This window comes from Stenella coeruleoalba (genome assembly GCF_951394435.1).
Source record: "Stenella coeruleoalba genome assembly, chromosome: 6".
In the NCBI taxonomy this organism is placed as follows: Eukaryota; Metazoa; Chordata; class Mammalia; order Artiodactyla; family Delphinidae; genus Stenella; species Stenella coeruleoalba.
In genome coordinates this window covers 61,450,972-61,465,824 of record NC_137151.1, presented here as the reverse complement: position 1 = coordinate 61,465,824, position 14,853 = coordinate 61,450,972, and the positions used below count along the sequence as shown (strand labels likewise).

General features: G+C 40.3%; 1 protein-coding gene across 1 annotated transcript in view; it reads left to right on the top strand.

Annotated features, from left to right (window-relative positions):
- Nucleotides 1-12,758: 12,758 nt before the first annotated feature.
- The window catches only part of COBLL1 (cordon-bleu WH2 repeat protein like 1), a gene marked incomplete at its 5' end in the record, with an annotated part of 159,768 nt that continues 157,673 nt past the window's right edge, over nucleotides 12,759-14,853 (top strand). The window contains 3 exon segments of the mRNA XM_079923651.1: nucleotides 12,759-12,770; nucleotides 12,772-12,847; nucleotides 13,517-13,631. Of these exon segments, the coding sequence (XP_079779777.1) occupies nucleotides 12,759-12,770; nucleotides 12,772-12,847; nucleotides 13,517-13,631 (203 nt within the window).

Genomic DNA, 14,853 nt, shown 5'->3' with positions numbered 1-14,853 from the left:
TCTACAAGCAACTCTTTCAAGTGCCGAACCAGAGTTCTCTGAGGGCAGCCACAATTCTTGAGCACAGAGCTGGCCAAGGAGGACAAGTCTGTGTTCTTTAATAGAATCACAGCTGTGACTTACAAAATTAGTTAAATAGAAATGTCTTAAGTGAAAATTCTCCATTATTTTTTCCAGGTTTTCAAATATAAGACAGTGCTAGCCACGAAGTAAAGATTTTTGTGAAAATGGGTTTGCTTTCTTTCCTTAAACTTTTCCCCCTGGGAATCATTGTACAACCTGAGTCAGAAACTAATATAGGCAGGCTGATGCCTGTCTTAACCTCAAGTTCATTTCAATTTCAAGAGAGAAAATCTTTGCAGAGTCTACATGGCTAGTTTTTAATATCTTTTGGTAAAGAAAATGTGAATTTGTGCCTTCTGAGGGTCATCTTATGGAGTAGTTCGCTTAGGTAGTGGTCAATGGCGATCCAGAGATGAGAAATAAAACGGCAAATGTTATCACTCGCAGAGACATTGAGATGAGGAAAGACCCAGAGAGTGTGAGGTTCAAAAACACTATGGAGCACATCAATTTCTATTTTAAGGCACTTTAAAAAGTACTTTCTGGGCTTCCCTGGTGGCACATTGGTTGAGAGTCTGCCTACCGATGCAGGGGACACGGGTTCGTGCCCCGGTCCGCGAAGTTCCCACATGCCGCAGAGCGGCTGGGCCTGTGAGCCATGGCCGCTGAGCCTGTGCGTCCGGAGCCTGTGCTCCGCAACGGGAGAGGCCACAACAGCTAGAGCCCCGCGTACCGCAAAAAAAAAAAAAAAAAAAAAGAGTACTTTCTTTTCATTTCAACCAAGACTTTCATAGCAATGAAAACTCATTAGAAATGACAAAATTTTGAATTTTGTCTCACCACTTCTAAACATTAGTGGACACAGATAAAAAGGACAACATCATTTTACTCTCTCCCCAAAAGCCTTCTTTGGGAAGCCAGCAATTTCCCTTTGTCCTCTCTTGGTTATGTATAAAACTCTTCAGACTGTCTCCTGAATATTCGCTCAGTTACACATTTTTAAAATTATCACTTATCAAAGGAAGTTGGCCTTTTATGTGATATACACAACCTACCACTGAATTGAAAGTTCTTAGTTTTGACAACACTCTGTTCTCTGTTCTTTAGTTTTCTAACAGCAAATGCCCTTCTAGATGGGGTCCATATTGTCTCTCAAATTGAGAGGTGTTTTTTTTGCCACTCCGCGCGGCATGTGGGATCTTATTTCCCCGACCAGGCATCGAACCCGCACCCACCTGCATTAGAAGCACGGAGTCTTAACTGCTGGACCGCCAGGGAAGTCCCTCAAATTGGGAGTTTATTCCAGTTGCCACACATGAGGCCAAGCTGCTTCCACAGTGAGGAATACTTTTGCATCTATATTTTATCTATCCAAATTTACATCTATCCAGTTTCTCTCTTTAACAAAGCCTTCCACAGGTTTCTTCCAACTCAGAACTTCTGAAGCACTTGCTTTCTGAGTCACCTGTTTGCATACAGGGATATATTTGTGTACTGCTGTGGCTTCATGTGTATATGTGTATCCACACCCAGGAAAGGGAGCAAGCTGCTAGAAGGCAGGAACCTGGTTTTATTATTATTATTTTTTCACTTTATCAATTCAGTAAATGTATGATGGACCTGATGCACACCAAACTCTGGGCTAAGCACTGGGGATACTGACATCCTTAAGAATTTCTATGTATAGTCAGGAATCTCACAAGTACTCAATATACCCCCTGATTCTTGTCTCAGTAGAGACAAATGAACGGCAACAAAAGGTGTTTTTTTTTTTTCTTTTTTATTACTGGCTCACCTCAAAGGTTCTCATATTTTGAGGTATATTTTATAGTTGGGCTGGAAGGGCAGGGTGGGAGAGGATCAGAAGGCTAGGAATCAATATTTGTAACATGTAAAACAAATGATTATGCAGCTCAGCCAGTAAAAAATTCTCTGCCATTAATAAAGATCAGATCCTAGAAATGTCACAATTATTGAACTCCATAATTTTGCTTTATCTATATACTTCTTTAACCTCTGCTTTGAGCAGGATTTTATTAACATAATTAGCAGCCAATGATAAATTAAACATTTTGAATTTATATTTAAATATTGGCTCTGCCCCTTAAACTGGGAGTTTGGGCATGGAATCTTAACCTCTTGGAGAGTCAAAATGGGGATAAGACTAAAGGAAATCCTTTAGGATTTTTGTCAAGATTATATGTGAATCTTGATATTATTTATTGATGTAAATCACTATAGTAGGCTTTTATCAAATACCACATAGTATATTTTGTTTAGGTCTGGATATTAATTTTCATTAATATAGTTTTATTAAATACCTAAATAGTAAATGTAAATAAATAAGTATAAATAAATGTAAGTAAACAGTAAATGTATAATGCTAAATAGTAAATGTATACTACTACTATAATACTTAAAGGTATAAATAACATGAAATGTATAAATTAAACAAAATTTATAATACTAAATAAGTATATATTATAAATAACAAAAAAATAATTACCAGACTCTGCAAATATTCCCATTCACTATACAGCTGTTGTTTTAACAGCTTCTCAATCTATCCACATTTAGTAACCAAATCCCCCAGAAGTACTATATACTTAATATCATCTCCTAGGAGCTTTTACCCGATAAAGATAGCTTTAGTAAACGAGTTAAAATAATTATAGAAAAATATTGTTCATCTAAATGTGCTATCTACTTATGTAGACTATATGACAAAAGTGAACAGCATTTTGATGAATTCTTTTCTAAAGAAGAATCCTTTCTTCAAGGATTTGAAAATATCTAGTTGATTTTGAGATCTATTTTAAGGTTTAAAACACTGTATCTGTATATTATACTTTTATTATAAAATAGTACTTTTGGATAATGCCATCCTGGTATGACTGATTACTTGTTTTTAAAAAATAAATTTATGTATTTATTTATTTTTGGCTGTGTTGGGTCTTCATTGCTGTGCGCGGACTTTCTCTAGCTGCAGCGAGCAGGGGCTACTCTTTGTTGCGGTGCATATGCTTCTCATTGCAGTGGCTTCTCTTGTTGCAGAGCACTGGCTTTGGGCACACGGGCTTCAGTAGTTGTGGTACGAGGGCTCAGTAGTTGTGGCTTGCAGGCTGTAGAGCACAGGCTCAGTAGTTGTGGCTCATGGGCTGGCATGTGGGATCTTCCTGGACCAGGGAGCGGACCTGTGTGCCCTGCATTGGCAGGCGGATTCAATTTTTTTTTTTTTGCGTTACGCGGGCCTCTCACTATTGTGGTCTCTCCCATTGCGGAGCACAGGCTCTGGACGCGCAGGCTCAGCGGCCATGGCTCACGGGCCCAGCCGCTCCGCGGCATGCGGGATCTTCCCAGACTGGGCCACGAACCCGTGTCGCCTGCTCGGCAGGCGGACTCTCAACCACTGCGCCACCAGGGAAGCCCAGCAGGCGGATTCTTAACCACTGCTCCACCAGGGGAGTCCGATGACTGATTACTTTTATAAAAGAAATTTGAAAGACATTCAAATCCATTTTTTACTCTATTTTATCATTTTTACAATGATTCTAATATTATTATTATTAATTACAATAACCTTAATCTAATGTTAAAATAACTGAAAAGAATGTTATATTCCACAAGTAATTTAAAAATAGTTCCTGGTATTAAGATACATTAATGTTCTGTGTTCTTTACTGAAATGTGGAGACTCAAGCACTACTCTTCCACTAATTTCTGTGGCCGCAAGGTAATCCTACAATAAACTTGAGCTGCATTTTTTCATCTTTAAAACAAGAATAATTATGCCTTCTCTTTGCCTTATAAGCATGTTGCAAGAATTAATTATATCTTTAAAATATATAGAGCTCTTTACCACCTTATAAATAAGTATAACAAATATCAAATGTATTATTATTATAATATTAGCACGAGATTTTCTTTCTTTATGGCTTGCTAAAAGGTACCATGTGTTGTAGTGTGCATTCTTAATAAAATCTTTTGTAGAATTTTAGGACCAGTTATTTTTATTTATTATTTTTTTAAGTATAGTTGCTGTACAATATTATGTAATTACAGGTGTACAATATAGTGATTCACAATTTTTAAAGATTATACTCCATTTAGAGTTATTATAAAATACTGGCTATATTCCCCATGTTCTACAATATATTCTTGTAGCTTATTTTATACATAATAGTTTTTACCTCTTACTCCCCTACTCTTATATTGCCCCTGCCCCTCCCCCCTCTCCCCACCAGTAACCACTAGTTTGTTCTCTATAAAATCTTTTATTTTTTTACCATGTTTTCTTATTTCATATTTCTAAGGAATACTTTTATTTAAAAGAATTATAATTTGGAGTTAGCTACAACTGCTACTCTTGCTAAATAACACAGCTCTCAAAAACAAAGATTCTTACATTTGGAGGGTATCTAAAACATTGGTCCAACTTCCCACTCAGGGCAGGTATCATCTCTATAACATGCCTGATAAAGTGACTTCTAACCCCAATTTGACCTTTTCCCAGGAACCACTTCACAGAGCCATGCATTACATTTAAAAATTTTGGAAAAAAAAAATTGGAAGTAAATATGCAATGGGGATCAACAAAGCCAAAAGTTGATTATTTTAGAAGTCTTATAAAACTGACATACCTCTGTCAAGATTAACAAGAATAAAAGAGGGAAGACAAATAAACACATCTGGAATGAAAAAAATGCAACTTAACTACAGTTTTTTTCAAGACTAAACAAATAGGATATTATCAACTTTATGTTGATAATTTTGAAAACTTATGTGAGATGATTAGAGATCTATATGAAAAGGATAAATTTACTCAAGGAGAAATGGAGAAGCCTAAGTAAGAACTTTGGGGCACATGCCCTCACTACATAAGGCAACTCAAGAGTCCTGCCTCAGTTTCCAGGAAGCCCCCATGCGACACTCCTGTCTACCTCTCTGTAGCTGACGCTGGTTAATATACAGCATGTCAGTGCTATTTAAGTCTTGGATTTGTTATAAATTACCCGCAAAAATGAATAAAGGTAGCTTGTGATGATAAAAATGTATTATAAAATAAGGGATAACAATCTAAAACGTCAAGTTTAGATCAGACTAGAGCTATAAGATACTAAATTATTCTAATTCTTAGTTTTTCATAACTTTCATGACACTTAAAATTTACTTTAATCATTGACTAGACAAATTCAGAAAGCATGCTTAGAGGAATAAGTGGTATTCAGTTCTGGTTAACAGTGAGGACCAGTTAAGCTACTCTTGTCTTAGGGAAAATTAAAAAAAAGAAACTCTGATTTTTAAATGTAAGCACTTTTCAAATTCTAAGAGAATAAAGCAATTTAGAACTTGATAGAGTCAATAGATTAGAAGGTTTCCATTTTAAATGATTCGATTGTTTTCAGTTTCCTATAAAATTATGGTTATGACATAAGGTTATTTTGCTTTTCTAAAACATTCTACTATAGAACTTAATCCTTTGTAAGAGTTTTCTGTAAACCCCTTAATTGTTCAGATTCTAATCCTTCATCAGTGTATAGTTAACTGTATACCCTTTGAAAAGAATTATAGAATTCCCTGGTGGTCCAGTGGTTAGGACTCCACTGCACGGGGCACAGGTTTAATCCCTGGTCAGGGAACTAAGATCCTGAATGCTGTGTGGCATGGCCAAAAAAAAGAAAAGAATTATGACACTTCTGTGGGTACGGTTGCTGGATAAAACACAGGATACCCAGTTAAATTGGAATTTCAAATGGACAACAAATAATTATTTAGTATAATTAAATATTGCATAGGACATACTTATGCCAAAAATTATCTATTGTTTATCTGAAATTCAAATTTAACTGGGCATCCTGCAAAATCTGACAGCCCTATTTATGTCTCAGTTTTCTAATAAATGTAATGGGTGGCTTGAGTGGACAATCTCTAAAGTCTTTCTCAGATTTAACATTGTATGATCCCTATCTATTACAGTTAGACTTTTAAAAAATATTTATTCATAATTCAAACCTTGTAACATAGAATATCATACTAATTTATCACCATCTTACTGACGGACAAGCTAAAAATTACAAAATTATTTTCTAAATTTTTCTTCAGATATGGGATTATGAACCCCCACTAATAAAACTATGATAATTATAAAATTACTAGCTTCACTGAATTGACTTGACTTTAAAGTTTAAATGGAAGGATCGTATTCCAAAACTACCATTACCATGTTCTACCAACTTGTAAATTCCTTAACCTCCTCTAACGTTAGGGAAAAAAAAAAAAGGTGAGATATTTCAGAAAGAATTGGAAGGAAGCTCTTAGGTGTTGAAATAGTAGTGTTAGCAATAGCTCATCTTGTTCTATGCATTAACAGATTGCAAAATTTATAACATGCGTAAGAATCATGCCCAGAGCTATTGAGGCAACACTTAATTTAAATCAAAATATATATAGAGAAAAGTAGACTTACATTTGCCAGATGTAAAACTATGTTTTAGTAATATTCCAAAGAAAAGGCCACTGATTATAATAAATAGTTCCTATGTATCAGAGAATTAAGATGTTAAAAATGATTTGTACATTAGCATCCTCAGAAAGAATATCTTAACCCACTTTTACGTTTTTTCATTCCAAAAATAACTCTTTTTTTACTTAGAACATTCCTAGATCTCTGTATGAGAATATTTGTTCCTTTCTGACCAAAGTCATCCACTTTATTTATTACAACAAAAAATTGTAAAGATCTAGAAAATATATATTATTATCCCTGTAAATATGTCATCATATAAAAACATACCGAATAAGAAAATCACTTTATTCAAGTAGTCTTATCTTCTACCTACTTGTCTTGTGATGTCTGATATTACTATAAGCCCAGGAGAAAATTTTTTATTTCAGTCAACAGTGATTTGCAAAGCTCCTTCTAGTACCTTTTTAAATTGCAGACTTAGACTAGTATGGCTAGAGCTGCTTCTGCGTGCCCTCTATATGCCAGACATTCTGCTAAGTCTGTTAATGAAATAGGTATTTTTTCCATTTACTAAATAAGCTTAAAAAAAAGACTCAAAGTTGACACACTCACATACATACAGTTTATAACTCCATCCTTTTCTGCTTTCCTATCATCTTTCCACTTCTATTTCAGTCACCAGGGTGAAATAGCTAAAATAGCCAATAATTAATGTTCAAAGAAATTTAAAAAAACATACCTGATATGTGTGATAATCTCTATACACGAGATGGACTTTGGTAGTGAGTGTTTTCTATCATAATATCAGTATCCTAAATATACATTTTGTGATTTATTTTCCTTGTCTGGCTGCCTTTCATGTTTCCAGATAGATTTTTTTTTTCTTGTAAGTGGAGGAAAATACATAGTATAATTAATTTAGCTGAAAATCTTTCACAGGATGGCTTTTGATAAGAACACGGAGGGATCTATTTCAACTTACTCCCGTTTTGTACAGTTTTCAGAGTGTCTTGAGTGGTTCTGTGATCCGACAGGAGAACATGGATTATTAATAACTAGATTTTATAGCAACTTTGTTCTTTGTTTGGTCAAGCGTAGCTCACTCCAGAATGCATCTGAATTTCTGATCATCCTTGAATTTTTGTGTTTTCGTCCCAGACCTTCATATTCCTTGGATGAAACTGGAAACATCCACAACCTCAAAGTCTCCCCAGACTAAAATGGGTCCTTTGGGACAAGGCAGGTTTAGGTAGCCAGTACCTTCAAAGCTGACCTAGAGTTCAGAGATGGGAAAAGATGTTCAACATGTTGTTTACATAATAACATTAATTTGCTGTGGTATAACATTTTTTTTTTTAAGTGCTATCCTTGCAGCAAGGTAGCTTTAGTGTCACTAAAAAATTTAAAAATAGAAACCAGAAGAAGTAATTTTTGATCCTAGTTTTGCTACTTCACTAGTATTGCAGCTTCGGGCAAGTCACTTGCTTCAGTTCTCAGAACTGTAAAGTAGGGATAGGACTGACTCTGCAAGCTCCTGAAAGGCTCAAGGTAGAGTCAGTAAAGGAAAGCGTTTTTCAGGTGTTACAATGCGAAGTCTTGTTATTAATCATCCACATATAAAAATTCAATAGTTTTTGACACAGTGAACTTGATTACTCAGCATAAAGACAAAAAGAGCTCAAAGACCATGGAATATTTATAGACTCGTTATAGTGATAAGGAAATTGAAGATGCCCTAGTTGAGTCACGTGATCAAGATCATCAAAAGCACAAAAAGCCAGAACTCTCAGCTTGGAGCAGGAAGAATTCTGCTTCATAAACGGAGCCTTAACCAAGACACAGGTGGCTCCCATTTGTAACATTCTTAAGAAAAGGATCTCCATTACCCTCCCTGGACACTGATTTTATCTGCACTGGTGTTTTTTTCTTTACCAGGAACAGAAACTCTCCTCATGTCACCCAGATACTAAGTAGCCAAGCCAGGGATGTGAACTCAAATCTGCCTGGCTCCAGAGGCTGAGCTCTTAACCACTGTGGTACTTAGTTAATCACACACATGCTCAGCCTCCCAAGAGAAAAGGCAGGCGAGGGGGTGGCAAGCCTTGCCAGAAGGAAATGTGCTGAGACTTGTTAGATTTTATGCCTGGAAAGCCAGAGTCAGTGGCTGCCTGGCTCAAAATTGTACATTTTGATACATGGAAACTGACAAGCAATTAAGTTTACCAAGCTCAAGACTTATAAAAGGAGAGACGTAGTTCCCAGTTACAGTGATAATTTAATGGACAATATTAAAATGCTAAACACCAAGAGTTTGTTAATTGTATTATGTCAAATAGATACATATTTGAATTGATTTTTCCTCCTTAGCCTTTTTTTTCAAAGAGAGGAAATATCCATTATTTGAATGGTGTTTAAATTTTAAATCACGAGGGTATTTTTAACGGCACTGATACTTTAATGACATAAAAAGGCTTATCCTCTTCCAATGAGTAAGAAATTTACTGCCAACCAGTAACAGATTACATAATCTAGTAATAGAAATTCACTTTGACAAAAGGACATCTTAAAGAGGGAAGGAGGGCTTCCCTGCTGGCGCAGTGGTTGAGAGCCCGCCTGCCGATGCAGGGGACACGGGTTTGTGGCCCGGTCTGGGAAGATCCCACATGCCGCGGAGTGGCTGGGCCCGTGAGCCATGGCCGCTGAGCCTGCACGTCCGGAGCCTGTGCTCTGCAACGGGAGAGGCCACAACAGTGAGAGGCCCGCGTACCGCAAAAAAAAAAAAAAAAAAAGAGGGAAGGAGAAAGTGGGTTTTAGACAACTTGGTGCTGACATATCTGAATCTGCAGCTTAGAACTTGGATGGGCACTGAAAACTTGGCCCTCCTGCATGCCCATTGTACTAAATATTTTACACATCTGCATGCCTGTGCACGTTTCTCCAGGCCTTACCTTTATCCTGGAAAGTATGCATGTTAATAAGAGAGCCTTTGCCTAGAAATGTATATGATGATATAGAAATATAGTGCCATTTATAAGAGACATAGCATATTAAACTCAGGCATTTCTTCTTTTGATAAGTAGGACTGAAAATACATTTAACTTTATCCTTTGGGAGAGAAGTAGAGACTCCTACAGGTTATTGACCAGTTTCCTTTAACTTTCATTTGGTTGAGTGCCACAAAAATATTACTGATGATCCCAGTGGTCTGTGAGCCCCTCCAGGGCAGAGGCAATATCTTTGCCATCTTTTGTTTCCCTAGCACAATGTTTTGTATTGCAGACATTCAATAAATATTCCCTTTATTGAAATAAAATTTAATTCATAAATATATAATCTACTTGAAAAGTCTGTTATGAAAAAAAGTTCAATGATTGTCCAAGTTTCAAAGTATAAAATCTGATGAGTTTAAAGCTCATTGAAATTGACCAGAAAGCACTATTTCTGTACTTTTAATCTCTAGAATGTTTGATTATAAAAATAAAAGGTATAACTTGATAATACAATTATAAATCCAAACATAGAGCCATGAAAAGTGTAATTTATATTTTTACTTTATAGACAGTAGTGATTTTGAAACTAACTCCATCAGGTTACCTTGTGGAAAATAAGTCTTCTCTCCCTACTAGAACAAACTCAACTTTTATCTGTTCTGTTTACAATGGTCTACTGGTCCCTCTGAATTGAAAAGTCTTTCTGCGACTTGAGGTCCCACTCACCTCTTACAAGTACCCTAGGAGTGGAATCCTTAAGGATTCCCTTACTCCGTAATTCATTCCACATATATATGCGGAGAGCTTCCTGTATTCTGCGCTGTCCTTGCAGGACACAAAGGATCAAATGTGGCCCCTTAAGCACTCCAACTCTTTGCTTGTGTAAATGAGTAACTGAAACAAAGTGTCATGGGGCCTGGTCCCACCTGGCAGAATCTAAAGGGGGCTAAGAAAGGGAAGGGCTAATTCTCCATGTGCAGTCCAGAAAGTCTTCCAGAGGATATAACACTTAAGCACATGAATTAAAAATGATTTGATGGAGTGGGCAAGGGAGATTTCCGAATAGAGAGAAATTGAGCAGCATCTTGGAAACTTGGACAGTTTTGCAATAGGTCATCACAAGGAGAGGGAAGGACGGATGTCGGGGGGGGGGATAGTTTTCCACTATCACGTACAAAGATTTATAGCAACTTTGATTACATTAACTTTGCTAATGAACTATGTAACCAGCAGACTACAGGGGGGATAGTTTAGTGTCTTCCGTATGAGAACATCAAGCCTAGCCTATTAGGGATTCTGAAAGTTGTCAAATATAATTATATCTAAGGTAGGCTAAGTAATGCTGGACAACAAATCACTGCAATATTTTAGAAGCTTACCCCAACACAAGTTTATTTCTTGCTTTATGCAGATTCTGTTGTAGGTTCTGGGCTCTCCAGGACAGCTGTGCTCAGGATTGTACAGCATGCCAGGATCCTTCAGTCCTGTGCCACCTCCATCTTAATATAAACTTCCATGATTGCAGCAGCAAGGGAAGAGAGCATAGAAAATCCAGCACTGGCCCTTAAGTGATTCTACCAGGAAATGAAACATTTCATGTCTGCTCACATTTACTTACTAAAGCAAATTTACATCATGATACCTAATTTCAGTGGGGTGGAGGGTATAATCCTCCCCTACACCTAAAACCAGAAAGAGGACAGAAAAAAATGGGTAAACACTCCAAAAGCCTTCAGCAGTTATGAAATGTTATGCTAGGGTTTTATGGTCAGATTAGACTAATGGAGTTAATAAAATTACTAGCATGCCATAAATTAAGGCTGAAACTAAAGTTTAATCTTCATCTGGTGATTGAAAGCTACAGACTTTAAGTAGTTTCACTATTACTCAATGTTTACATTATTGTCTGTGTGAGCAACTGTAAAAGCTAGTCATTCAGAGGCATAACTGATTCATGAAATTGTTTAAACTGTGTTTAGACTAAAATCCAGATGGATTTAAATGAACTGATTTGATTAATATTAAGTAAAATATTAAAAAGCAACTTTTTCATATATGGTTCTGATATTGTAATCCAAATAAGCTACTTGTTTTTTCTTTTCATATGTAGAGATACACTGAAAGGCATATATTATGCACAGGAAGGAATAAATACTGATGTCTGTCCATAAGAGACAAACGGCATATTACTAAGTATTTAGTATGTTACTTCGTTTCAGCAATCTTTTTGGTTGTTACAATGGATATATACCTTAAAGAGCATTTAGTCAAGCATTGGTCCTAAGTAACAATTTAATTTTTACCACCTACCAAATATTATTCTATCAACTGGTTGAAGGGGCTAACACAGATGTGTTACATGATGCTAATACCACAGTAGAGCCTCTTTTAGGACGCTCTTTCACTTAACCTCTCTACTACAGTTTATTGAAATATTTTAATTTTTAAACCGTAAAGTTAATTTCTTAATTAATTTCACGTTATTTTTTCTGAACGCAAGCTTTTAGACCCGTCAAAAATGTCTTGCACCTTACAACAATTGGCACGTATAACATAAAGGTATGCAAATATACCTGTTTGTCAGGTGTAAAGAATCACGTAAAGAGCATGCACGTGGGAACTAAAATGTATAAACAAGTACACGGTTGTCTAAGGGATTCCTTTCTTCCCGTAAAACTTTCAAGAGGTGTATAAAACCTATCATTCGATTCCTAGTTTACAGATTGTCATCAGACATAATATTGTCCGGTCACAGCTGTTACAGGCTTAAAACAAAGAAAGAAAGACAGACATATACGTCTGAAGACAGGGCAACCTTAAACCTGCCACCAATTAGAAAGATCACAGTGTCACAGGTGTGCTTTTAGCAGAATAGCAACCTTAGAGGTCAGGTTGGGGGAGGGGAAGCACCCTGGACGGGGAAAGTCAGACTGCAGGGAGGGCAAGCTGCAGGCCCTGTTCCGCCAGTTTCTCCCGGCACTTCCGCGGAGCCCGGGTCCTCCTCTCCGCTCCTCGCAGGGCAGGTACCCTCCCTTCCTCCCCACCTGTACGGCTGGGGAGCGCCGGGCTTCCCGAAGCGACGCCCTAGCGGTGGGAATGGGAACACGCTGCGCGGGAGCCTCCTTTCCGTTCGGCTTCCCCAGCTAGACCCCAAAGCCCCGAAGCCCCGGGGGAAGGAAATTACCACTCGCCCACCCCCGCCCCGTTTCTCTCTCCGGCTCGCTGCCTGTCTCGCTCCGATGCCGCCGAGCCCCGTCGCCACTTCTGGGTGGAGGTCCGGCGGAGACAGCTGCGAGCTCCCGGGCTCCGGGGAGGGAAATGGGGCAGGGTGAGTCAGCCGGCCCGGGGAGAGGCTCCATCGCGCCCGGCACCCGCCCGCGGGGTAGGGTAGGCGCTGGGCTGAGCTCGCGGAGAGGCTGCCGCTTTCCCCTTCCTCCCAGTCCCGGCTTGAGAGCCGAATGCGAGCGCGCGGGCCGGGGGAGGGAAGAGTGGGAGAGGAAGCCGCGGGAGAGAACAGGCAGCCACTGTTTCCTTTTGAAAAGAAAGTAGGAGCCCTGGGTGGGAAAAGAGAAAGGAGCCCTCCCGACTTTTCTTTGCGAAAAGTTTTCCCAGGGCGTTTTGTTTGAGAAGCTCGGGATCGCGCTGCCGCCTTGGCGGCTGTGCCTGTGCGCCTCGCCCCTCGCCCCGCTCCTCCTCCTTCCAGCCTGGGTAGCTCCGCTCCCTCCCCAAGAGGCGCCAAATGGCTACCCAGTAACCCCACGGGGCGGGGGCTGCAGCGCCGCCTCCAGCCGCCGCGGCTGCCGGCAGCCGGTAGACCCTCCGGCGGCGCTGCCCGCGGGCTGGGAGCCGGGCCCGCAGGTGGAAGCGCACCCGGGAGGCGGGCGGGTTGGTCCAGGGCTAGGGACGGCTCGGGCGGGCTCTTGACGCGCGGCCAGCCCCGTTCAGGCCTCGGGAAAGCGTGCGTCCCGCCCTGACCCGCCGGCCTCTCCCACTCCAGCAGTGACGCGCCGCCTAGGAGCCGGAGCCCGCGCAGCGCCCCGCAGGGCGATGGACGGCCGAGACCAGCGCGCGCAGGACGTCCCGGCGGCGCTCCCGCCGGCGACCCCCGCAGGGTAAGCCTCGAGCGCCACTCCACCGACGCTCACTGGGGAGGGCGAGGGCGAGGGCAGCCGGGCCTCCACCCGGTCACCTGGCTGGCAGGTCGCCACCCCGCCGGCGGCCAGATTCACCCGCTGCAGAACACGCGGACGACGAGGCTGCTTCCTCCCGGCCTCCTAGGAGGCCGCCCGGGATGGGGGCTCGGGTAGTTTTTGATTGCTTTCCTACCGGGGCTGCTCTGAGTTGCTCAAGGGCAGCTGAATGCCAGGAATTGGGTAAGGAGTCCGGGAGCAAAAATGGTAACAAAGGGCCCCTTGTTGGGGCTCTGGGCGAGCGGCGGGACGATACCTGTTAGTGAGCTCCTGGGAAGGGGAAAACAGTTTTCTTGGCCGGTGGATGAGGCCCAGCAGGTGGAGTGTCAAGGTGAATGTAAGGAAGGGGCTTTCTGCGAGAGGGTGGAGGGCGACAGGAACGTGTGCCAGCTGTCAGCCCGCATGACAGTTCCGGGACACGGCCGGGTGCGCGCCTCTGATTGTCTGTGGCCAATTGCTAGTGCCAAAGCCTAGTGCAGAGTCAGACCGCCAACACACGATTACTTTCTTCGTATCCTCACATGTTTAGGTGAGATTGGAGTGGAAGGGGCTGTCACATGGTGAGTTAATATTAAATGGAGCACGTCTTCCTGCCAGATATGCTAATAATCACCTTGCTAAGCGTTTGGGTAAATAGTAATGAGAACAGGTAGTTCTGCAAGAGATGGGAAGAACCTGAAAATAACCTTCGTCTTGGTAAACAGTGAAGGCTTAACATGGGCGCTAGTTGAGCTCCTGAAGTGGGAAAACCCTTTGGTGAAGTGTAACTTTTTCCTACAAGTGTTCCCCCAACTCAGTTTCTTTTCTGATAGTTAATCCAAGCACAGAAATGCACTCAAGAGAATATGAACATTTCAGAAAAGAAACGTTAAGGAAAAACCGACTTTGTAGCTAATGAATGAGATTTGTACAGTCTTCCTGATTTGAGAGTAGAGAAGTCATTTTTCCCTGGAACATGACACACGTTTCCTTAGAAGCAAGTCACAGCATGTTTATTCATCAGAGACCATGCGAACATTGGCAGATGTCTAGAGGAAACATGGAAAAGTCTCAAAGCAACATGACTAATATAAAAGATATTTAGTATAATGCTTACGTAGAGGAAACACGTAGTGTATGAATTAATTCTTTCATTTTGTTCCAG